The 26,096-nt window shown below is 43.6% G+C and overlaps 1 protein-coding gene across 6 annotated transcripts in view; it reads left to right on the top strand.

Moving 5' to 3' along the window:
- Positions 1–26,096, top strand: part of LPIN2 (lipin 2) — an 85,093-nt gene that overhangs the window by 41,188 nt on the left and 17,809 nt on the right. For 4 of the 6 annotated variants that reach the window (XR_004345413.1, XM_032602940.1, XM_032602939.1 and 1 more), the window contains exons 2-9: positions 3,955–4,155; positions 12,274–12,369; positions 14,600–14,901; positions 21,073–21,180; positions 21,811–21,934; positions 22,442–22,754; positions 25,491–25,625; positions 25,787–25,886. Coding sequence is in view for 5 of the 6 variants with exons in the window: in XM_032602938.1 (XP_032458829.1) it covers positions 3,955–4,155; positions 12,274–12,369; positions 14,600–14,901; positions 21,073–21,180; positions 21,811–21,934; positions 22,442–22,754; positions 25,491–25,625; positions 25,787–25,886 (1,379 nt within the window). In the remaining variant the exon portion in view is untranslated. The remainder of the gene's footprint in view (positions 1–3,954; positions 4,156–12,273; positions 12,370–14,599; positions 14,902–21,072; positions 21,181–21,810; positions 21,935–22,441; positions 22,755–25,490; positions 25,626–25,786; positions 25,887–26,096) is intronic. The other 2 variants (XM_032602942.1, XM_032602941.1) reach the window with 1 other exon arrangement.

The raw sequence follows: 26,096 nt of genomic DNA, 5'->3' as shown, positions 1-26,096 counted from the left end.
GATCATTGTTAACATTACCGTACTTCAGAGATGTGATAAAAGTGTTTTTGGTATTTGTTGAAAGACAGGCCTGGATACATTTTTCCAGTTCTGAGAACCAGTAAGTGCATTTTAATATTTGCCTTTGAGCCTGGGGACAAGGATGCGGCTCTGTGGGCATCCTTCAGGCACGCGTTGCTCCTTCTGTGTGTGCATCTTTACATTAGTTGCTGTCTTTGTCTTATCTCTGAATTTCCATGTGTCTTCTGTCACTCTGTTCTTGAATTCATTTCCCCCTCTTTTTTTTCCTCATCATTCACTCATCATAAAACGTGACGAATTGTTTACGATGTATATTATTTTGCTGTGTTTTTAAATCTTTATTTCAAAAGCCAGTGTCTTCAGTGGGGGTGTCCCCCACATGTTGGGTTACTTCATCCTCTTGTCTTTTCTGCCCCTGTTCAGAGTCCCGCTTCCCTAGGTGTTGACGGGGACAGACTGGTGTCAGGGGCCTGACTCTCTTCTCACTGGGCTCTATCGTGGCTCCGGCTGGGCTGGGCGTGTAGAAGTAAAGAGTTAGGTGCAAGATTTGGCTTAAAGAGGAAGCTGTTTACCCAGCTCTTTCCCCAGCCTGGATGGGGTGCCCCTCGTCCCCGCTGTGGAGGCGCCAGGCCTCCCTTTACTTCGTTTTCCCAGCCTTCAAGATATGAACAGGGTTGTTTTATATCTGCTGAGAGAAAACCAGTGATTTGACAGCCTGTGTTTTTCTACATTTAGCAACTGGCATTTACACAATAGACTTCCTTGTATAGCGGCATATCCTTTGACCGTGGTAATTAAAATCATCTCGAATAGATGTAGTTACACTTAATTATGGATTCTGTCCTCTAATTGATGTAAGCTTATGACACATTTAGTTTATAAGACTGTTGTTTATGGCTGAATGTAGATGCTTAAGTTGTCATTTTTCAGTTTCTTTTAAGAAAAGGCCTATATAATTTGTTAGGAATTTTTTTTTTTAGATTTGTAACAAAACTCATTTTAAAATTGCTGCCATCATCAGTCAAGCATAATACGAAGATTGATTACGTGGGTGCTGTTTGCTATGACAGGCAGAAAGGGTGTTGTGAACACGTTACTTACAGAATATAAAAATTCCGATGCACTGTTCTAGGTCGCTGAAAAATACTAAAAGAGAGTGAAAAGATGAACTACTTAGGACCAAATTTCATTTCACTTCTGTTTTTGGAGACATTCTTAACATATAAAAATTGTACACCGTGACCCCAAAAATAAGGAACAAAAAGATGTTTATTCCCTTTTCCTCTAAGTTAGTTGTAGTGCTCTTTTATAAAACAAAATTTAATTTTCCGCATCATTAGCCATTAGGTAAATGCAAATTAAAACCAGTATCACCACATACCTGTCATCATGGCTATAATAAAAAATAGTGACAATGCCAAGTGCTGGACAGGGATGCAGAGACACTATCTCTCAGACATTGCTGGCCGGAGTGGAGAATGGTACAGCAGCTCTGGTGGCAGTGTCTTTAAAAACTAAGCATGCGATTCCCATTCAGCCCAGCAGTCACATTCCTGGGCATTTTACCCTAGTCAACTGAAAACTTACTTTCACACAAAAACCTGTACATGAATGCTTATAGCCGTTTTCTCTGTGAGAGCCAAAAAATCTGAAATAGCTCAACTGTTCCTCACAAGTGAATGGTTAAACTATGGTAGAGCCACACCATGAAATACTAGGCATCAATAAAGAGGAACAAACTGTTGATACATGCACCAACCTGGATGAATCTCCATAGAAATATGAGTGGGAAAAGGCAGTCCCAGAAGGTTAGATACTGTGTGATTCCATTTGTATAACTTCCTTAAAAATGGCAAAAATCTCAGAAATGAAGAACAGATTAGTGGTTGCCAGGGATGAAGGGGGAAGGGCAGACAGAAGGCAAGTAGGTGTGTGTGTGACTATAAAAGGCCAATAGGACAGGTCTTTGTGACGATGGAAATGTTCTGAATCTTAACTGAATCAGAGTTGATACCCAATTGAGCTACTGCACTAGAATTTTGCCAGATGTTACCATTGGGGGAAACTGGGTAAAGTATACATGGGATCTCTTTGTATTATTAGTTACAACTACATGTATGTGAATCCACAATTATCACAATACAAGGTTAATTTTCAGAATATGAGATGTAATATGAATATTCTGATAAAACACTACCGCACATTTCTTTTTATTCTCTTTTGTTGATGGCTCGTTTGACCATTCATCCCATGAATATTTAAGAAATCATTATTGAGCGCTTGATACGTGCTTAATTTGGCCTTACTATAGAGTTCAAATCGATTATTGTAGACCTGAAATCATACCAACTTGTGACTGTTTTCGAATTTACTTCATAAAGGGCGCCTGCCGCTGTATTCTGCTGTTCGTCGGTACGTTTTGCAGCTGGTTTACATCCGCAAAGCCAGCTCCTTCCGTAAGTGCATTTTGGAGCCTTGGTAGCATTAGCTTTAAAATATTCAGAACGTCTTCCGGGGTAAAGTTATGGTGGCTCTGCTCCATGGCATTAAACTGATGGGCCTTGATTACTGGGTACAAGAGCAGGAAATCCGGGCGCTGCCCGTGGGTGCTGGCTCTCCTGTGAAGAGCGGTGGGTTTTTCTGCAGCAGGGGTGCTGGCAGGTCCCTGGGTTGTCCCGTGGATGGCATTCTTCTAGTTCAGCTTTGGACTTACCTGACAGCGTAGAATGTGCTCTCTGGGGACTTTTCTGAGCACGTAACTTTGAACTCCAGGTAGCTCAAAGGCTTTTGATCTGGGTTTAGAGAGACAGCCGTGCTTATGGTGAATACCCTGCAGGATAGGCTGTCGGGTCTCTGGTTGGGGGGAAGTCGGCTTCCGGATGAGCAGAGCTGTGGGGGGTCTCTGGTTCCATCTGCATCCCTCCTGTCCTCAGGAGAATGAGTTGTGCTCAGTTGTGCTCTAACGCTGAGTTGTGCCAGGAGAGCCAGTGTCTAATGAGAGAACTGTGGTCGTATGGATAACTGGGAATAAAATTTGACAGCCCTAGGACTAAAGTGTGGCTATTTTTTCCTAACGAATGAAGAGTTGGGGGCACAGCCCCCCATCCTGTGGCCAGATGAAGCGTGTGGTGGCCCTGCGCCCCGGTCGGGTACCCTTGCTGCCTTTTTGACCCTTTCTGGAGGACCCTTTACAGTCTGGTGATCCTGATTTGAATAGTGCATTGCAGTTAAGGTCCAAGATTAAAACCCTTTTCTGTGCTTTGAACACTGTGGGACGTGAATATATGTTCTAGTGAGTTGTGTTGAAGCACTGAAGGGATTTTCCTTCAAAGTACTGTTATAAATTGGTTAGACCCGGCCTAGCTCACCAGTTTGTTTGTTTAATCTAGCGTGTCTCTGAACCATAGTCGATTAATTCCGTAGAAAACCCATCTCTCACTTACCTTCCAACAGGAGCGGCGTGATTTCAGGTTCCTCTTGGGGGTGATGGGGTGATCTTCAGTCACTTCTCTGCTTAGCTGCTTGGTCGGAGTGGATGCACTTTCCCCAGGTCCCCAGTTGTCTTGGGCAGGAGGGCCGTGTGGCAGTCGGGGCTCTTTGGGGGTCTCTGTGGGTTCTGAACTTTGGGGGGCACGCCTAGGGGCAGCAGGCCCGATCTGCGATGCTGGAAAGGGAAAGGGGACTTCTGCATGCCCGGCTGGGCTGCCTGTCAGCAGCAAGGCGGATGGACAGTGTGGGGCTGCCGACGCGTGGAAGTGTGGAGCGGCCGCATTAGCCTGAGTCGCAGGGGCCCAGCGTGTGCAGGGCTAATCGTAGTCTGGAGTACGGACGAGCCATGTAGTTTTAGGCCCTGCGGTTTTTTCTCTGTCGCTGTCACTAGACCCACAAACTCAGCGTTAACGTCTCATCCGCTTTTTTTCTTGTCTTTTATAGTCTCAAACCATGAATTACGTGGGGCAGCTGGCCGGGCAGGTGATTGTCACTGTGAAGGAGCTCTACAAGGGCATTAACCAGGCCACACTGTCCGGCTGCATCGATGTCGTGGTGGTGCGGCAGCAGGATGGCTCCTACCAGTGCTCGCCCTTCCACGTGCGCTTCGGGAAGCTGGGCGTCCTGCGGTCCAAAGAGAAAGTGGTGAGTGCGGGCCTCCTGTCCTCCAGGAGGATGAGACGCCCGGGGTGGGGGTGGGGCAGAGTAAATCGTTCCTGTGAGCTCTCGGGACCTCTGTGTGTGTGTTTCTGTTTTGAAAACCCATATGCTTTTGAAGACGGCGGTATGGGAAGTCCGTCTTCAGTACTGTTTTTGAAGTTGCTTCTAAATTCAAAAAGCCCTACTACAGGAAGTCTAGGGGGAAAAAGAGGTGAACATCATCTTAATAATCCTATATGTTGCAACTCAGAAAATCAAAACAGAAACTAGAATTGTAAATGGGGAAATCAGGTGTATTTAGAAAAAGTTCCTCTACCTTTTACAGCACTTTAAAATATTTAATGTAATGCCTTCAGACCAGTTGTGAATGGAATAGATAGGCATGCTCAAGAGTACCTGTGTCTAAATGAAATACGTTAATGCCAAATTTGTGCGTTTATTTTGACAAATCTGTAAAATCTTACTTGTAATCTAAAGTTTATTGTAAATACCAGGCAAATTCCCAAATCTGACTGAAATGAAAATCCACAGGCTTTTGTTTATTTTAGGGAAGATTCTTTCAGAAAGAAGGTATTTGTGTTGGGGTTTTTTTTTTTTTTTTTTTTTTTTTACATCTTCTTTCCTTCAGGTTATGGAGCGCTTGGAAAGTCTATTAGTATATCTGATCTGATATCAATCATGTTAGAAAAAACTGAGCTAACAGTAAACTTGGCGTGTACATAGTAGTATTTTTCTTTCTACTCCTGTCCCACAGTATCTACTTAAGCAGCACAAGGAGATGTTGTCAGGATTTTCAAGCGCAATGAAAGAATCCACACCATTTTGTAGCACAGAAGTATGTGTTAGAGGACCATTGTCCTAAGTTGAAAACATCTGTTTTCAGATTTCAGCTAATAACATAGCTGATCCTGCTTTTTTTTTCGGCTGCGTTGGGCCTTCGGTGCTGTGCGCGCGCTTTCTCTAGTTGCAGCGAGCGGGCGCTATTCTTCGTTGCAGTGTGCAGGCTTCTCATTGCGATGGCTTCTCTTACTGCAGAGCACAGACTCTAGGTGCGCAGGCTTCAGTAGTTGTGGCGCGCAGGTTTCAGTAGTTGTGGCGCGCAGGCCCTAGAGCGCAGCCTCAGTAGTTCTGGCGCACGGGCTTAGTTGCTCCACGGCATGTGGGATCTTCCCAGACCAGCGCTCGAACCTGTGTCCCCTGCATTGGCAGGCAGATTCTTAACCACCGGGCCACCAGGGAAGTCCCTGATCTTATTCTTTTTTTTTTTTTTTTTTTTTTTTTGCGGTATGCAGGCCTCTCACTGTTGTGGCCTCTCCCATTGCAGAGCACAGGCTCCGGACGCGCAGGCCCAGCGGCCATGGCTCACGGGCCCAGCCGCTCCGCGGCACGCGGGATCCTCCCGGACCGGGGCATGAACCCGTGTCCCCTGCATCGGCAGGCGGACTCTCAACCACTGCGCCACCAGGGAAGCCCCCTGATCTTATTCTTTAAGATAGAAATTTCCCTCTATTTTAATTGAACTTATGTTATTTTGAAAGTGACTGGAGAGCCATGTTTCAGGGTGGCAGGGCTTGTGTGGTCTGGCCTCTGTTCAGAGTCACTTCGGAAACCAAAAGCAGTGGTGATGTACTGAGTGAGTTGGAAACTTTCCATTGCAAAACAGTGTTCAGCCACAGTTTAGCTTCTCCAGAATTTTTTCTTTCTTCTGGTAACACTAACCTGTAGTACTTTAGACTGTATCTGCTTTGGAAGCATCAGCAACAAACTGTTTATGCACTGAAACGTCCCATTAATTGTGCCAGGATCTATTTGCGAAATGGCTTACAAGCCTTCCCCACCCCGCCGCCCCTTTCCCATCTATGATCTGGGTTTTTGATCAGCAGATTGGATAAGTCTTCTGGCCTTCAAACTGGAACCCGCAGGCTGATGTATGTAAGCATTTGTGCATCTGTAAATGCGACTGGGCAGATAAGAGCTCTCTTTTTGCATGCTGTATGCTTCTAATTAAGAAAGTAGACAGTTTCTGTGTGAGGCTACGCAAATCATTGTGCTCAATATCTTGTCAAGCCCTTAACTTTTAGTAGAAGTCTATCCAGTGAGACCCAGGAAAAGAGAAAAGTTCTTTCCCTTGGTAGCCCAGAGACCCAGAGGATATATTTGGGAGGAAATTTGGCTATTTGCACCAAAGCGTAGCACTCCTGTGACAGTAAAGCCAAAACCGTGTCTGCCCTGAGACACTCTGGCAACTTGGACGAACTGTTGGTGTTATTTTAGATCATTCTGGATTAGGGAAAGCTGTCCATTGACTTTAAGTTAAGAACCCAGTTTTCAAATATGGGGACACCTGTGAAGTGGACTTGAAATCATAACCACCTTAAAACCTCTGGTTAGAAAGATGCAGTATAATAATTTTCCCACTGCCAGTGCTGTGTTCTTGTTTGATAGAACACAGCACTCCCTGTATATTTCATAACTCAGGAGTTGAATTTCAGAAGGTAAGCCTGCACTTGATATTTTAAAATATTTTGTTGATTTAACACAACTGATGATTTAATTACTTACCAAAGTTAAATAACCCAGTGTATTAGGACCTTTTCCATTGTGGATGAGAAGAATCCACCTCACACTAGCTTAGGCAAAAAAGGAATTAAATTGGCTTGTGTAAGTAAAGTACGCGAGTATTTGAATGAGTCAGGGCTTTACTTAGAGCCTCTGAAGGTGTTGACAGGACTGTCTCCCCTCACCTCTCAGCTCTGCTTCCTTTTGTGTCTGTCTGTCTCATGCAAGATGGCTGCCAGTATCTTCAGGCTGACTTGCACTGACTTCCCAGAGGGAAGACAGCGTCTCCTGCCTACAGAAGGACCAGTGTTAGCCGCCCTGTCAGCCTGGGGTCGCGTGTCTCGGGAACTAGTCACTGTAGGTGGGGGTGGAATATACTGACTGGCCTGGCTTGGGCAGCAGCCCCACTGCCACGCTCTGCAGCTGCACCGGAAATAGATGGTCTGGAATCGAGGAGACGAGATCCCCAAAGGAGACCAGAGACATTCTTACCCAAAGGATGGCCTGCCAAGACGAGTGTCTGCTACAGCCAGCATTTCTCCAAATCAGTTCTGTTTCAACATCTGTCACATATGTTGAGCAAACTTAAGGCACAGTGTAGGAAGTATGACTGTATGGAAATGAGTGTTTTAGAAACCAGCTTACCAGAAGTAGTAACATCAAAATGAGTGTCCTCTTTACAGTCGTCACCTCGGGAAGCATTTATTCCAACTTGGTGCCATCTCAGAATATTTTCAGTATTTTTCCTTTGTGACCTAAAGAACTCATGGCATACACATTCCTTTAAGTATGCTCCATATTGGCACAATTTGATACTAGGTTTAATTTTTGGAGAGAACCAAACTCCATTGAGAGTCAGATCAAGAGACTAAAGTAGTCGTATTAAGAAATGTCGTATTTGATCCCTAAAAATACGGGCTATAAATAGAAACCAAAGGGTTAACTTTGCTAAAATAGTTTTAAAACAGACTTTGAGTTTGCATCCTAAAGAAGCGTCATTCCGTTTTCCCAGCTACATTAGATAAATGGGTAACCTGCAAAGGTGAAAATTTTGAAGGACGATATTAGTTTGAATCTTTTATTTTTTATTAAAGATAAAATAACTTTAAATATTTCATTTGTACTGTTTAACTTTAAAATTTTATATAACAGCAAGTCAGCGAACATGGCTATTTAAATTATTTTATATGTCTGACTTCTAGTTGAAAAAATGTAATTAAGTCATCCTGAGAAACTTGAAATCTGGCATTACAGAGTGAATTTAGTTTTTCCCTATCTTCTTGCCTATAGTCCAGAAAAAAAATTTTTTTTCATTACTTTTTCTGTTCCCACATAACTTTTTCAGTTAGAAACATTCTTCCTATGATTGTGGAAGAAGCTGCTATTATTACAGCTGCTTTAGAAACCTTAGATGACGCGAGATGCTGTGTGACTTCAACTAGTTTATTATGAAGAAAAAGCTTAAACACTTATCTGAAAGCGTGTTTTTCTTTAGCCTGGGAATTTCTGGCAGTACTTTGTTTTAGAAGAGTTAGGAGTTCATGCCATACGCAACTTTTTTAGCAGTAAATGTTCGCAGTAATAGAAAGCACTAAGAAGGCTGGCTGGGTTATGAGTTAGGGTTAGTGTTCGTCCTATGGAAACTGCTTCATGCGGCCCTTTCTTTTAAAAAATAGAAGAAAAATGAGTTTTTTGTAAAATAGTCATTTTATTAACATTTCTGAAATTACATAGGGATTTTTTAGTATAGGATTTTAAACTTACTTTGTATTCAATTCTTAGTTGCCTGTTTTTCTGATTTCCTTTTATAGTGTTATCCTTTTTTTTTACAGCTTTATTTTATAATTAACACACAATAAACTGCACATATTCAAAGGATATATTTGGTAAGTTTAAACATATGTGTGCACCCATGAAACCATCACCACCATCAAGATACGGAGTGTTTCGTTGTCCTGTCTTCTTAGTCTCCTCCACTCCGTGACAGTTCCTCAGTCTTTGTTTTTTATGATTTTCACATTTTTTTTTAGCTTATGTTAATTTTAGATGTACAGACAAATTGCAGATGCAGTTTTAAAAGTTTCCATATATCCTTCACCCAACCTCTTCCCCTAATGTTCACGTTTCACGAAACCATAGTTACAATTATCAGAACCAGGAAATTAACATCAGTATAAACCATTAGCAAAAGACCTTATTACGATTTCACCAGTTTTTCCACTACTGTCTTCTGTTTCAGGATCCCGTGTTGCTCTCACCCTGTGTTCTCTAACATATGACCTTGACTTCTGTCAAGGTCTTTCCATATGACCTTGACTTCTGAAGAGTACAGAACAGTTACAGTGTAGATTGTCCCTCAGTGTGAATTTGTCTGGTGTTTTCTCCTTTTGGTGAGAATAACACCGCGCGGGGGTGTGCCCTTCCTGGTGCCTCGGCTGAGGAGCCCCGCCCTGCTGCTGTCTCCTTACTGGTGACGTTAACTCTGATCACTTGCTGAATGGCGTCTGCGAGGTTTCTTGGCTGTGAGTTTACCTGTGGGAAGAAGCTTTGAGACTGTGCGCACACCCTGTTTCTCGTCGTGCTTCCACCATGAATTTTAGCTTACGCGGTGGACTTTGCGGCGGCTGTTGCTGTGGTGTTGCCCAAATGGTGACTTTCTATTTCCATTCTTCCTGCTCCAATTATTAATTGAAATTGTACTTTGTCAGAGAGCTTTTCTTCTCTTATTTACTTAATTATTCAGTTATTTAATTAGGTCAGTGTGGACTCACGGATATTAATTTTACCCTGTGGGTTATAGTCATTATTTCTGTAGTTGCTAAGATTGTCCCAGATTTGGCTGTTGGATGCCCCTTCCAGTTGAGTCCTTTCGAAACGCTCCCGTCATTTTTTGAGCACTTCCTTACTCTCTGGCACCATAAGATATTCCAGGAGACTCTACTTTCCCTGCCTCGGCCCCAGAATTATTTTTATTTCTCCAAGGAGCCTTGGTTCCTGTTACTGGAGAATAGTATCTGGAAACAAAGACGTGGTCACTGGGTGTGCTCATTAGCCTGAGGTATAATTGCTTGTAGGCCCTCTCAGCCAGCAGAGCTAGAAAGTCCATGTATGTATATACATACACGTGCCCACACCTGCATCTGCGTCCGTCTGTGAAAATCGGGAGTTCGCAGTGATTCCTCCCTCTCCAGCCGATCACCACAGGGTTCTTCCTCGTCTCCATATTTGTAGCTTCTTCCTCTGACGGTGAGAAACATGCTTCTCATTACCTACAGTATATTTACATATTTGTTCAGTACTAGCATACACATAAAGTAGTTTCAGAATTGCTGACCCATGTCTGTGATTCAAAAAAAATTACTAAGTACAGTACAATATTTGTTTATAGTTCTTTTTGTCCTCGGACTTAGAATTCTGTAGTCAACATACCGTTTTTCAAAGTTACTTAGTTTTCTTCTTCTTCCCTTCAATGTGGTTATGGTATTCACACGTAGAATTTTCAAAACAAGCATTGACAGCATATGTCAACTAATATTTTTTACTATGATGTTACTTATCCCATCATTCCGTGGCTCCTGGGAAGATGGAGCTGCCTTCCATGACTGGACGTGAACCGGGGCTCGGTCTCTGGTCAGAAGCGGTCGTTGGTCTTCCTTGGGACACACCCAGCAGACTCTACAGTTGTTCGCACCACGAGGGCCATGCAGAGCTAAGGACACTGAGGTTACGGACTGTTCTACTTCTGTCTGTATTATGCCTTTGTGTGTTCATCTTTATATCCCCTGAACAGTCTAAAACCAGAGTTTACAAGTTATCCATAAGAGTTTTGAAAGTTGGTATTTATTTTTGTGAAATATTTAAGAGTATTTATTCACAGCTTACAGATAAGCAGTTACATTATTTTTAAGTGAAATGGTAGTACCTGATACATAAATGTGTATGTGTATATATACATATGTATACATGTGTGTGTGTGTGTTTGTATAAAAACAAACATTCCTCACTTTGCGTAGTAGTACAGACCATAAAAATGGGCAAGCTGAAACCCTGCAAAAGGAAGCTTAGTCGATGAGGGAAATTAGGATTCTTCCACGACCTCTGTAAGCTTTGGTCAAAACTTTTAAAAACTCCTACTATCAGTTATAAATATATAAGAAAATGAAAAATAGTAAAATAGTGTTTGGTGCACTGCAATTTAAAACATTAGAAACAATGAGAACTAAATTTCTTTGTAAAAAACTCGCCAGGAGTAGTTTGAACAGGGCTTACCTTCTTGATGTAACACGCTATGGAACAAGTATCTTTTCTTTGTCTTGGTAAATTGTCCTACTCTTTTCTAAGTCTACATCAGCTTCTAGCTTTTCATCCTTTGAAATTCCCATGTCATGAAGCATCTCTGGGAGTTGCTTCAACCTGCAGGTTTCTGCCTGTGTCCCTTCCTGTGGGTCTTCATCCTTTTGTCTCAGCCATGTTCCTCCTTTCTGGTATAAACTCACCTCCAGGTTCCTCTGGCAGCTCATCCTGAGTCTCCTGATCGCAAGGTCGGCTCTTTCTTCTGTAACTGCTGACGTTCAGTTTGATTTTACTTCCAGCACTAGTACTGTTTGCTTGTTTACTGCTCTCTGATCTTGGCCAGTTGCCTCTTTCAATTATCCATTTTATAAAATGTCAACTGGCTTTGTCACTGGGAGACCAGGAGGCAACCCAACCCGCACGCTTTGCCGCCTGTGCCTGCTGAGTGACAGATGTGCTGGGACTGGTCACCGACAGACTTTGAGAAAGTGACGTGATGAGTTACTGATCACCATGGGCATCTCTTATGTACGTGCAGTCGCTCTTCTGTACCCATGGGTTCTGCATCCAAGGATTCACCCAACCTCAGATCAAAAATATTTGGAAAAAAATTTTTCCAGGAAATTCCCAAAGCAAAACTTGAATTTGCTGCATGCTGGCAAGTATTTACATAACATTTATGTTGTATTAGGTATTATAAGTAATCTAGAGATGATTTAAAGCACACAGGAGGATGTGTGGAGGTTATATGCAAATGCTACAGCCTTTTATCTGTTAGGGACTTGGGCATGAGTGGATTTGAGTATCTGAGGAGGGTCCTGGAGCCAACCCCCTGCGGACACCGCAGGACGGCTGTGGTGACCTGTGGATGGAAGAGCTGGTGGTGAAACGTGTGCCTCTCCTGCAGTTACGCAGTCAGCATACTGTGGTAACTGAGATTTCTGCTGATCTGAGCCTCGCACGGTGAGGCCTGGCTGTGCTGTAACCTCCAAAGGGGCTCAAGTGTGTGTTGACGATGACATTTCCCCCGTTTTATGACATTTGAGAGATTAAATATATTTTTAAAATTTGTCATGAGAGTAGGTGATGGAACGTTTACTTTCAGTCTGGTGGTATAAGGGTGGGACGTGGGGCAGGCCGTCACCCTGGGAGCCTCAGTACTGCGTTTGGCCTGAGAGCCCAGAAGCTAGGCTTAGTTGAGCTTGAATGACAGACTCTTAATGCCAAGTCACACTTTGTTTCTCCTCTTAGATTGACATAGAAATCAATGGCGATGCAGTGGATCTTCACATGAAATTGGGTGACAATGGGGAGGCTTTCTTTGTGGAGGAGACCGAAGAGGAATATGTAAGTTCTGGTGGGTCACATCCACTTCACACGTTGTGTTCAGGCCCACGGTGCACATCCCAGAACAGAACGTTTAGTTTTCCTGGTGAGTTGTGCGGACGATTGTTGCTGGTTAGACAAGCTTTAGTTTTAGGTTGAAGAACTCGGCTGTCAGAAAGGAGCTGGAGGGGCAGGAAGTTTCCCCGCACGAGTTCCAGGCTGCAGGGTGTGCTGAAGGCCTTGGCACTTAGCCCTCTTGTGAGCTTCCAGTGACTTTATTAAGTGGTGTCTGTACAGTTTACACCTTGGCCTGAATACACTCAGTTCCACCTGAATAATCACGGCGTATCTCTTCAGGCCGTGTCTGCGTGTGTACACGTGTGACCTTTAAATTTGGGAAACATGTTTTGACGTTTTCGTTGGGGACATTACATCCCAAACCTTGAAGAGTCAGGTGCATTAGTTTATTAAAGTCTCAAGAGATTTAAATTAATTGGCCTCTGCCCTTTATGAATGATTATTGCACGTTTGGCCTCTTTCAGCAAGAGAGCACGATTTGCCCCACTCCCCTCACGTATCCACTGATGTGAATGTTCCTGAGCTGTTCTTGATTGATTTAAAGTGGATCTTTATAAAACTTCTTACAAGGGGACTTCCCTGGGGGTGCAGTGGTTGAGAATCCGCCTGCCAGCGCAGGGGACACGGGTTCGATCCCTGGTCCGGAAAGGTCCCATATGCCGCGGAGCAACTAAGCCCGTGCGCCACAACTACCGACCCTGCGCTCTAGAGCCCACGAGCCACAACTGGTGAGCCTGCGTGCCGCAACTACTGAAGCCCGCGTGCCTAGAGCCCGTGCTCCTCAACAAGAGAAGCTGCCGCGCTGAGGAGCCCGCGCACCGCAACTAGAGAAAGCCCACGTACAGCAACAAAGACCCAACGCAGCCAAAACTAAATAAATAAAACAAATAAAATTTTTTTAAAGTAAAAAAGAAAAAGCAGCTTCTTAGAAGGCATTGTTAATCTTTCATCATAAAGAATAAAATCTCAGCAAAAACAATAAGCTTCAAGTTGTTAAGGGCACGGAGCTACTTTTTTGGTTTTGAAGATGAACTGCCAGTTTGATGTCATAAATTCACAAAGAAAAGATAAACAATAGCAGAATGAGATTGTTTACCAGTTTTTACTTTAGCCTAGAAGCCAGCTGCGTCAGTACTGTTCTGTAAACAGCAAAGAAACAGTGTTTGTGAAGGGGGAACCTACCAGACCAATATTCTTCCTAGTATCTTAATTGTTTGTTTTTATATTACGTTATTTGCATTTACTTGGCCTAGAGAAAAATCTTCCTCATCAGAGACAGAGGCAAAAGGCAGAATGAAGCAGTAAGCGAGTTACCATAAGAGTAAAACACTTCTGATGTAACCTGTCACACTGATGAGGCTCCGGATAAATCAGCAGATGCAGTCAGCGAGAGGACTAGGTTCCTGAGAGTCTGCTGCCCACTTCTCACACCAGTTCTCGTGATTCCATTTAAAACTATGCTTAGCAAGGTCAACCTGGAGAGTGTCAGCTCTCCAGCCTTTTTTTCCTATTCCATGTATGGCCAAGTTGACCAGGTTTTCTTTAGTATGATGTGCTTTTCTTTACAAATTAAAAAATTTAATTCATTCAACAACCCTGGAATTACTGCTCTCTGCTACAGAGTATGAAGAAAAGTCCCTCTCTCCAGGGGCTCACAGTTTAAAGGGGGATAAACATTACCCGAACCCACCTGACTTCCGGTTACTGACCTTTTGTTTCTCTCACTGTCGTCATTTAACTGTATGTCCTCAGCATCCCTGCCAAGTCAGAGCTCTGGGTGGAACTTTGTCCTTTAACTAGCTGCACGGTAGTCCCTAGTGTGGATGTACCGCAACGCCGTTCCTTGAACGGTGCTCGCACTGATGGACATCGAGCTCATCCGCCCCTGCAGCAGGTGCATTGGCTGAGCTTCCACGTGCTCCGTGCTGACTCGGCACGTCAATTCCTCAGCGACGTGGACCCACATGAGCTGACGCTAAGCCCTGCAGGGGGGTGGAGACCTATCTAGGTAGGGTGGGCAGTGCCTGAGCTCAGTGTGACATTCTTACCTTGGGGAGCTAGGTAGGTATTCTTTCTACCGCTGTGAAATTTAGATCCACCAAAAATGGTGGTGGTTTTGATGCATTGTACTGTTTGTCACTGGCAGCTTTTCTTTCTCTGTATTCTCTTGAAGGAAGAGCTTCCTGCTTACCTCGCCACCTCACCAATCCCTACTGAAGATCAGTTCTTTACAGATTCTGACCCCCCTTTGGTGAAACCAGGTGGAAGTGAAAGACCATCACAGAGTTCAGACGTCTCCCACGTTCTGGAAACAGAGACAGTTTTCACCCCCAGTTCTGTGAAAAAGAAAAAACGAAGGAGGAAGAAATGCAAACAGGACAGTAAGAAGGACGAGCAGGCCGCTTCCCCTGCCGCAGAAGACGCGGTGGGTGTGGAGCTGAGCTCGGATGACGACGAGGCCGCCCAGTCGGCAAGGTAGGCTGGGGGTGGGGGTGGGGTCTCCTGGCGCATGGGCTGTGGGCGGAGCTCGGCTGCAGCCGGTGCTGGTGCTTCTCCCCCGGGCCTGCAGTCTGAGGTTTGGACTTGTTTTTCCCCTGTTGGCAGTTTATCGCGGAATAAGTGGGAGAGGCATTCTCTTTTTTCCTTTCTGCAACTGTACAAAAAGTGCTGTCAGACACCTTGCTGTGGCACTAAAATATCGCTTGAAGCCGACTGGCATTGTGTCTCATTTTACCCAGTAAGTTTCCAAAAGCCAAGGAAATCATACGTCACACAGAAGATCTGAACCTAGTGCCTGGCGGGCAGATGGGACGCCGGGGGTGTTTCCCTACCCTGCTGTTGGTGCTCTGTCTGTCTGTTCCTGAGTTCAAGGTGGTGGTTTTGAGTTTACCATCAACATCCTAGTAAGTTGAGGGGGAAGGAGGGTTTTGTTTTTGTTTTGAAGTGAGAAATCTTGATCACTGTTATTTACCAGCTCAGTAGAAGAACTCAAAATAGATGACAGTTTTCAAGTCAGTGCTGTCTGGGGTTTAAAACATAACAGTTTGGGGTAAACGATGTACTTTTTCATTCAGTACTCGACTTTCGTAAGACTCTCTTCCCCCGTTCCGCTGGGTGGCGTTCCCGGCGCTGGACGGACCATGGGTGTGGCAGCAGGGTGGTTCTTTCCCTTGGTGACTGCTGGACAAGTGATCCTGAATGTCCACACCCTGATTGAATTGGGGTGCAGGGAGGGTGGCCTTATGAGGTCGACGCTGGCTGTCACTGTATGCTCTCACCTCGGCTGCTGGAAGGAGAGATCGTGCCCCCCCTTGCTGGGAAAGTTACTGCTGTTCAGGTTCTCTTCATCATGGAGAAGAGGGGAGGTAACCAAATGTATACCAAGCATAAACTCTACCTTGACGTCTAGTGTTTTATTTACCAAGCTTTTATTTTAAATAGTCAAGTCAAGAAAAGAACTTACTAATATGTTGTTGTTCTAATTATGCTGTTAGTGAATAAGGTAGTAGAATAATCCGTTTTTGGCAAAACTGTTAACTTGTTTTCTAAAATTTTAAAATCTGGATTGTAAATCCCAGAACAGATTCCTACATTTAATAATAATCTTTCATACGTGAAATTGTTTCCTACTCATCAGCGGTCACATGGTGATTCACTCCCCCCGCAATGAACGTATGAGACCTGGGTTTCTGTTCTGATCGAAGGCAGAATTCTTGTTAGAACCAGACAACAGAAGGCCATAGTGGGCCAGTACTTTAGACTCTGCAGAGCAGTGTAAACCATTTGTACATACAAAACTTTAGTCTGCAATAACAAATTTGTGTGCCTTTTTTTTTTTTTTCAGAATCAAAACACTAGGTGGGAAGAGCTTAATTTTATAAGTTCTGAACTCTACTTTTATATCACTGATTCCCAAAAGAATTTTAAGCTAATAAAAGAAAGTTCCACAGTTTCTTTTTTTTAATATATGTTTTTTTCTTATTCATTCATTTATGGCCTCATTGGGTCTTTGTTGCCGCGCTCGGGCTTTCTCCAGTTGGCGGCGAGCAGGGGCTACTCTTCGTTGTGGTGCGCAAGCTTCTCATTGTGGTGGCTTCTCGTTGCAGAGCACGGGCTGTAGACGCGCGGGCTTCAGTAGTTGTGGCTCGCAGGCCCTAGAGCACAGGTTCAGCAGCCGTGGCACGTGGGCTTAGTTGCTCCGCGGCATGTGGGATCCTCACGGACCAGGGCTCGAACCCGTGTCCCCTGCATTGGCAGGCAGATTCTTAACCACTGCGCCACCAGGGAAGTCCCACAATTTCTTAAAAAGGCACTCTTCCCATCCTTTTCTTCCTGCTTTCAATTTTTTAAGGGTTCTTTCTCCTTTGCTTCCCTAGGAATACAAACTAAGAGACCCTTTCAGATCTTCCATTCCTTGATTTCAGTGCTATTAAGAAGAGTGTAGGGACTCCCCTGGCGGTCCAGTGGTTAGGACTCCGTGCGTCCACTGCCGGGGGCAGGGTTGGGTCCCTGGTCCCGGGGAACTGAGACCCCATATGCTGTGCGGCACTACCCCCCCAAAAGAAAACAGAACAAAACGGTGAATTACAAAGAGAATGTGAACAGTTCCTTTAAAAGTTTTGGCTTATTTATAATGTGTAGGTAGGCAGGAAGCATGTTCTTTTGAGAAAAGCGTGAAATACACGCACCTGGAAATTTTATTTGGGATATCACTGTAACACTCCCTTAGGCACCTTAATTCCTGGAAATATTTTTGCTAACTAAAACTCTTCCAGGATCGACCGGAAAAGACGCTGAAGTAACGTTTTGCCTCTATAAAGCGTTGTTGACACGTGTCCTTTGTTATAATAGAGCAACGTTTAGAACTCCTAAACAACCCGCGGCTTCAATTTAGGAAGGTGAAACATTTCTAAAACGTGCAGAGTCACGTGCTAAGTGCACAAGTCATTGTTCTAAAGGAATTTTGTAAGTGAATGCACTGCAGAAGTATTAGTGCATGCCTTCCTTTTCCAGATTGTACGAAAGGCTCTATCCGCCCAGTCTGTAGGAGTGCTGGTCTGGTCCGCAGTGACAAATGCAAGACAAAATGTAACGGTCGTGCAGGTGTTGGCCTGAAATTCACGCTGAGCTGATAAGGGAGAGGACGGGGCCGTTACACGTCTGATTGTGGTCACTCTGGCCTTCGTTTCTTAGTCTGTGAAATCCGAGGACTGAACTGCATGGCTTGCCAGGCCCCTTCCCGCTCAGCATCCAGATTCTAAAGTCGGAAATTTGGAGGAAGATATTCAGGGTCAAAAGTATTAACAGCATGTTAAAGAGCACATTAAAGAGTCTGAGAGAAAAAGACTAGGAAATCAACTGCTTTTGCAGTTACGAGATCCACAGATTATGGGGATTTGGGGAATTTGTAGCTTTTAATTACCTTCCCCTCCTCAGCCCCTACCGGGTAGGAAAGAAATTTTGTTTTCAGAGAAGTTACCTAAACTTGGTTTTATTTCTATTTTGATAAATAGCATTCTATTTAAACTCCTTACTTTTCAAGAATTTCATTGATAATAGAATTAAGGTTAATTTAGGCTCCTTGAAGGAGGCAGCAGAAAGATGAAATTACTCTTGGAAGCAGGTTGGTGTTGTGTAGCCAGAGGAAACCCCTTTGTGGGACCTGGAGAGGTTTAACCCGCACAGGGCCTTGTGGGAGCTGTGCCTGATGGGTCTCCCCTCCTGAAGGTGGGCTTCTGGCTTGAGTATAGCGTGGAAGCCTTGTCCGTCATTCTAGAGGACGGATGGATGGATGTACAAGTGTATATGTATTAAAAACAGTGCACCTGGCACTTGTAGCCTCTGGGAAGGAGGAGACTTTTCACGTGGGATGATGCTATATCACAGTCTTGAGTGCAAACATATAAAACACTCAGCCGCTGGAAATGCAGTAACGGCAATGGAGGGTTACAACTATGCTGTCAGAAAGGAATCTCTACTTCTAATCCACCAGAGCAGACACACTTACAGAGTTAGATCTGGGGGCTGAGTGGCAGGGGCCTGGGACCGCGTGTTCCCCTCCCCATCGTTCTGATCCAGGAGACACGTTGCCGAGCTCTCTTCTGCCCTGTCATGAGGTATCTTTTGTGGGAAGTGTCCTGTATCCTAAAGCAAACTTGGATCATTAGTCACAGTGAGATTGATAGATCGGACACTGAGGGTGAGGGTCAGCGCTGTGTTAACGGTGGTGAACTTGGGTCTTTGGTCGCGGTAGGCAGCAGCCCGCTTTCTCTCTTACGTACTTGCTGCCAGCTATGTAGACTAAAACTTATCTAGTCCTTCTGATTTATCCCACGTAAATAATTCAGGCTACTGATTTTGCCTTTGTCTTGGTTTTTGTCCCTGTTCTTTCAAAACTGAGGTATAACTTACATACAATAATATTCATGGATCTAAGCATGCAGTTCAGTGAATTTTGATAGTTGTATATACATCGTGTAACTTCTGGCTTTTGAATGAGAAAAATAATCGTTTTACAAAATGAAGCTGAGCTTGGAGTCGCGGTGCTGGGGCGTCTGTGAAGGCTGAAGTGCTCTAGACACACTTCTCACGAACTTCAGCTGAACCTCCGCCAACCACCCTGACCCGGCCTTAGACCATCTGCCCGGCCGCGGATCCTCTGCTGGTCACCATTAATGCAGCTGTTTGTCCTGTGTTTCAACGTAAATAGAGTCAGTGTTCATACTATTTCTCCACGTTCTAATCTATACTCTCCCTTATTACATCCTGGTGTCACATACTTAAAGTGACCCCGTCGTGCTTGGCCTCGCTGGCTGCCTGTCCTCAGCCACGTGTGCCGTTTTGACGTGCTTGGCAGATTTTCAGTGAGTCACAGGACTGAAAGGAACCTCAGCATCAGCAACCTTTTCTATCACTCTGATGGATCTAAGCTAATGGGCTCTATTTTTGTCCGGATCCACCCAGAGAAGACCATGTCCTGCCTTCCTGGGCTTGTAAATTCTTGAATGGTGCCTGGTCTCTCTCTCTTTCCTTTTTTCAATATTTTATTAAATCCAGTTTGCTTTGCTGTATTCTTCTTGGCTTACCTTTTATACTGTGGTGAAATACGTTCCCAAAACAAAATACGTTTAATAAAAAATTTTCTACGGCATTTACGTTGCTCTTTTCAAACCACTTTCAAATGTATGAATAGTAGTGGGCCAAGCTGTACTGTCCTTTCAGATTTGGCAAATAAGGACTGTTCGTAGCATCCAATTTTCCCTTTTTGCTTCTATACCATTTGAATTTCCTCTCTTAAGATACGGAGTATTTTTACCTGGATTTCAGCCTTTTTCAAGTATATGTATCTTTCCCCTTGAATGAGGTGGTTTGCCAGAGCTTAATCCTTCTGAGAGAAAGAAGATTAGGGTTGGGTAAACCTTAAATTAGGAAATGCAGCTACTCGGAAAAATTGTTACGTGTCAGAGTTAGTGGTAAATCAGAGCATGTTAAATTAAGGTGTAAAGAGAGAAAAGAGATAATACAAATTAATAAAATGGTTTCTATCCCTATTTTTAGTCCAGCAGATTAAGCGATAGACCGTCTCATCATTTCACATCTCATATCTGTCCTGGTAGAACATTGAATTTTCTGTAAGAAGCTCTTAAATTTGCTTTATATAGTGTTTTACACTTTTCAGAGATTTTTTCCTCCTTTTCTGTGTACTTTTCAGGGCTTTCACCACGACACACCACATAAATCTCACATCGACTCTTATGAAATAGACAGGACAAGAGAAAAATTTCCAACTTAAAGATGAAAAACTGGGGCCCACAGTGCTTCTGAGGGGTGTTTTCAAGGTTATATGGCAAGTTAGTTATGTTAATTTTGCAAATTCAAGAAAAACAAAAGGGTAAATTAATTAAAACCTTACTAGCATTAGTTAAGTCTCCTACAGTTCCAAGGTCTGTGAATGAATTTTGAAAGCATTTATCCTACTTCGGTGTCATCTTCCTCGCATCCCTACATCACGTAGATTCTAAGAGAAAGTTCTCAGGTAATGCTTGGGCCCAACCAAGAAGAAAATAAGTTCTGGGTTTTTAAGAGTTTTTCGGGTACTTTTGAGCCATAGCTTTTGTCTTCGGTTGTTTGCTTGCTTACATTTTCTGTAATGTGCAGGAGAGTGTGGTGGAAAAGAACAAGGGCTTGCTTGTTTGGAATCCAACTACTTGGGAGCTTTTTTACTTTGGGCAAATGACTAAACTCCCGTAGATCCTTGATTACCTAATACCTAAAATAAGACTTTACTGCTTCAGATTTGTAGGAATTGGACGCAATATATGTAAAGCCTTAGTTTTCTTCTTGTAGGTTCTGAATCAAAACCCCTAACAGATGTAAAAAGGAGTTTTTAATCCCATCTTCTTTTCTGTTCCTCCTGTTTATCCCATGTTTAAATGGTGATTGCAGTGGTGTCCGGTGTATGGCAACAGTGAACCCTCTTCTCCTTCATATTTTCCTTTTAAGAGAGTTAGTTATTAATCATTTGACTTTCTTCGTTTGTATAACTTAGAACAGTGTGTCAGTGAGAATTGGGGGATATTTTAAAGCTGACATAGATGTCATTGTTTTGTCTCTCTCCCCACCCCCCACCCCCGCACCCCTTCACAGAGGATCTTCAAATGCTTCCTTAAAGGAGGAAGAATACAAGGAGCCTCTGCTTTTCCATTCTGGAGACCACTACCCCTTATCTGATGGGGACTGGTCCCCCTTAGACACGTAAGTATTCTTGAAATTTCTCCATTTCTTAAGGGAAGGACATACTGATAGCTTTTCTGTTATTCGACTTGATGATATTTCCACGTCTCTCACACAGAAGAGGAACTGAATGTGTGCTTTTAACCCAAATATAGACCTTTCCCCTCAATAATTACTTTGTTCCTAAACTTGATCTGACTTATTCTCAGAGTTGGCCAGTGTAGACCTGTATCATCAGCATAGAATTTGACCCTCTACAATTCTTTTTCGTGTCAACTACTAACTGTAACTGTGGTTAATACTGTGAAGAAACGTGCAGTCACACTTTGTGTTCAAATCCAGTTTCTCTCTCTGTATTATGTTAACCCATCTTGCCATGCATTTTCTCTGCTATAAATTACCTTTCTCATTGATTTCTTGTGAGAATCAAGTGGGATAATACATATTATTGAGGACCCGGCAAGTCCACAATAAATGCTAGTTGGCATTGTTTTTATTATTATTAAAGAGCTCAAGTGGAAAGGTAGCCTTTATATCTGCGGGTGAAATTGATATATTCAAACTTATATTTCTTTTCATCTCTTGAGCTTGGCAAGAACGAGGTTCCTGACTTATTAAGAGTCATCACATTTCTTTGTCCTGTGTTTGCAGCCCCTACACCCCGGCGGTGTGTCCTAAGAGCGACTCAGAGCTGGAGGTGAAACCCGCCGGGAGCCTGCTCAGATCCGAGTCCCACATGGAGTGGACGTGGGGAGGGTTCCCGGAGTCCACCAAGGTAGAGGGTTCGCCGGCCTGCGGAGTTGAGGATGAGGCCACAGGAACATAAGTGGTGGTGGTGCCCTCGTGTGGTCGCATAAGTGAAGCCGAGTTAACATCTCTGATAATGTTTGTGCTATATTTATAGTGGAAGGAATCCAACATTATTTTGTGTGTTCCTATTTCATAAATAATGTTGATTATTAACATTTTAATCAGGAAAATTTTTTAAGTTCCTAAAGGAAACTAAAATTTCCACTGAAATTTCAAAATAGGAAATTGATTACGAAAGCTTTTTTGCCAGCTCAGGGTGAAAGAAGGAAGAATTGGAAAGATGCATTTCCTGAGAGGGGAAAAAAAAAAAATGTTTAGACCCGCTAGTTTTTTTTAAATACACATTTTGCTTATTTATGTGATCGCATTGAGATTTGACTGCCCACGGTAACAAACTGCCCACAACGTTTGTTACGTTGTTAACAAACACCTTTGACAGTAGTATAATTTCTAAACAATTCGCCTGTTTCAGGTCAGCAAAAGAGAGAGATCTAGGACAGCTATGATTACTCCATCAGAGAATACCCATTTTCGGGTAATTCCCAGCGAGGACAGCCTCCTAAGTGAAGTTGAGAAGGATGCTTCCATGGGGGAGACGGTCTGTACCATCGTGAAGCCCAAGCCCCGGGCCCCAGGGAAGCAGAGGAGTGGAGCAGCCCTGGCATCGGGGCCTCGGGAGCCCCCCGAGGGGTCAGATGCCCACCACCCTCCTCCCCCGTCCTTCGCCGAGTCACCCTCAGAAGCTAAACCAGCCGCTAAAGTCGACTCACCCTCGAAGAAAAGAGGTAATTGGTGGTTTGATTTGGCCTCGGCTGCCCTAAATCTAGGTGGTAAATTTCTCCAGGGTTTCTGTTAATACTCGGGGGCTGCCGTTGTGTCTGTGCTCCTGACTGGGACCTGCCACACTCGGGGGTCAGGCGCCCCTGGAGGTAACTCTGACCTCCTCCCTCTCCCGGCCGTGGCTGCTCAGGCCCCTGAGAAGCATTTATTGAAAAATTTACGAAAGCATTAAAATCAGTGAATGACTAAAGTTAACCCCTTTAATGACTAGGTGTGTCAATAACGTGAAGTAGAATCCCAAACAGTTACGTTTAACAGAAAAAATTAGACTAGAGAAATGCTCACACCTGAAACATCTGGTTAGTTGAGGCCAAACTAAGTACTTCTGGTGCAATAATATGGGCCCTAAATAAATGCCAACCGATTACTAGTGTGTGTTCTCTTCTTTTGATTGTTGATTGGAATCCTCTAACAGTTAGAAGACAGGGTGCAGCTCCTGGCTTAGCAGCTCTCACTTTTGGAAAGTAGTTGACATCCATCAGAACATTCTTACTGTTGAAAAATATAAAGTTATCCATTGATACTGGATACAGTATATCTGAACACCGGCTTTGGGCCTATTTTTAGGGAAGTGAAACCTTCCCTAAAAATATTCAATTGTCACATAGAGCCAAATACCTACTTCACTTTTCAAAACATGCCAGCACCATAAGTTAGACGATCACAAACTGACTTAATAGCCACTACAGGTATGGGCCTTCAGGGCCACTCAGAAACAGTTCATTTAAAATAAAAGAATATGACTGTCAGGGCTGTTTGTGGCCACATGTGCTCACCCGGCCGGTGAGGAACTAGGTACCTGCTTCTTCCTAGCTCAGCCCATCTTCTCAAATCACGTGTACTACTCTAAGAACTGCTAAGGGGGTATCCCGTGTTCCGGTTTTAGTCCAGGGAATAATGACCCCCTGTTCTCGGCACTCAAGGCAGGAATAGATTGGAGATAGAACACTGAGTGGTGGTTTCCACCATGGATTTGGCCTCATTCTTTTTTCCCCCCAACTTTTTTTTTTTTTTTTTTTTTTTTGCGGTACGCGGGCCTCTCACTGTTGTGGCCTCTCCCGTTGCGGAGCACAGGCTCCGGACGCGCAGGCTCAGCGGCCATGGCTCACGGGCCCAGCCGCTCCGCGGCATGTGGGATCCTCCCGGACCGGGGCACGAACCCGCGTCCCCTGCATCGGCAGGCGGACTCTCAGCCACTGCGCCACCAGGGAAGCCCTGCATTTGGCTTTTGTGTTTAACCTTTTTTGTTTAGAACAGCTCGTGTGCTTGTGCTCACACGAGCGCACACACGCACACACCCGCCACTACCACTCTTTCCCTCTCTGCACCCATGATACTGACCTTTTGAAGAGCCCAGGCTATTGTCTTGTCTACTTACTTTCTCACAGTCTGGATGTATCTGATTGTTTCTTCAAAGGGACATTCCCGTATTTCCTTAAACTGGAACTTAAGTCTTCTAACATTAAAAAAAAAAAAAAAAAAGTAAAAATAAACAAGTGAAACTAAGTTTACTAACGTATTCTATCTAAAGCAGTAAATTCAAACTATTATAGCTTTAAAAAGTAATTAATGTAGACGTTATGGAGATATTTTATATTTTTTATAGTAAGCTTTGGAAAGCTGGTATGTGTTTTTTTTTTTTTTTTTTTTTTTGACATCATTGTTCTTCGGATATATACAAATTAAAACCAGAATGACCAGAATAAAAATAGTAGCACCATCAAATGTTGGTGAGGAAGCAAGAGGCATTGGATCATAATTTTGGGAAAATATACCAGACAAGTGAAAATTACGTTCACACAAAAACCTGTACGGTAATTTTAATAGCAGATTTATACTTAATAGTCTCAAACTAGAAATAACCCAGATGTCCTTTGAATGGTGAATGGTTAAGCAACCTGTAATAAGTACTTCATACCATGAAATACTAAGGGAAAAAAAGGAACAAACTAGTGATAATATGCAAGAACTTGGATGAATCTGAGGAAGTTATGAGTAAAGATAGCAAGCAAGCCAATGTCAAAAAGTTACATGTTGTATGATTCTATTTATATAACATGCTTGCAGTTACCAAGTTAGAGAAGGGAAGAACAGATTAGTGGCCGCCGGGGGTTAGCAGTGGGGTGGGGGAGGGAACAAGAGAGAAGTGGGTAGAGCTGTAAACGGTCGCAGCAGGATCTGTGTGGTGACAGTATTTTATATTGACTGTGATGGTAGACGCGTGAAGTGCACGTGTTGAAATAGCATAGAACTAAAGATAAACACGCACACACTTCTCACGTGTTACAGACCTCACTCAGATTAGGTCAGGTCACGCGCACAGCAGCCCCGTGTGGCAGTGATGAGTGGGCAGCACAGCTCTAGAGGCGTGATTGGATTTGGGTTAAATATTCTTTATTTTTTGAATTGAAGATGCTCCCTACTGCATCTCAGCATGTCCCACTATGAGATGCTAACCGTGATCCTGTGTCGAAGGCATTGACTGCCAGGTTTGCCCATGGTGAGGGGTCCTGCCCTCCGCAGGCACCGAGTCAGCACCCTGTTCCCCGCAAGCCTCCCCTCGTGGCTTTAGAATGATGGCCTCTTTCTCGATGCTGGTAGTCACATCAGGTTCGGGTTCGGTCTCCTTTGTTCGTGCTGTAAATATAATAAACGTTAACCTTCAAGTGTAAACGATTTAGGGCCCAGGATTATTCACGTGAGAGCAGGTGAAAGAATGCGTGACTCAGCGCGTGTTTATTGGGCGGCTGTCAGGAGTGCGACCCTGACGCCCTCTTCCATTCGCATGGATGATGAGAACCCACACAGGGAAAGAGGTTAGTTGACACCTTTAAAAATACAACGTAATTCCAATCATGGTCTGTTTTATTACTTGCAAACCTTTGTTTTCTTGCAGAGTTGTAAATGAAGAATAACCAAGTTCTCATCTCCAATGGTTTTTTTTTTTTTTTTTTTTTTTTTTAAAAAACAAAAACAGGTGTCCACAAGAGAAGCCAGCACCAGGGACCTGATGATATTTACCTGGATGACCTAAAGGCGCTAGAACCTGAGGTTGCAGCTCTCTATTTCCCCAAAAGGTAGTGGATTTTATATTGAAGAGTGGGCAGCTCTGAAATATTCTCTATGTTTCTAGAGCAAAGCATTCTGTCTGAGAAAAAAGAGCATGGGGATGGTATCCTTTAGCTAATAAGTTGGATGATTGCTTCAGATTTTGGAAAATTCAGAAATTGTACATGTGTTGTTTTGACTATAGTGATTTGAAATTAATAATTTACCTATTTATGAAA

This window comes from Phocoena sinus, chromosome 14, assembly GCF_008692025.1.
Source record: "Phocoena sinus isolate mPhoSin1 chromosome 14, mPhoSin1.pri, whole genome shotgun sequence".
In the NCBI taxonomy this organism is placed as follows: Eukaryota; Metazoa; Chordata; class Mammalia; order Artiodactyla; family Phocoenidae; genus Phocoena; species Phocoena sinus.
This window is presented reverse-complemented; position numbering and strand designations above follow the sequence as displayed.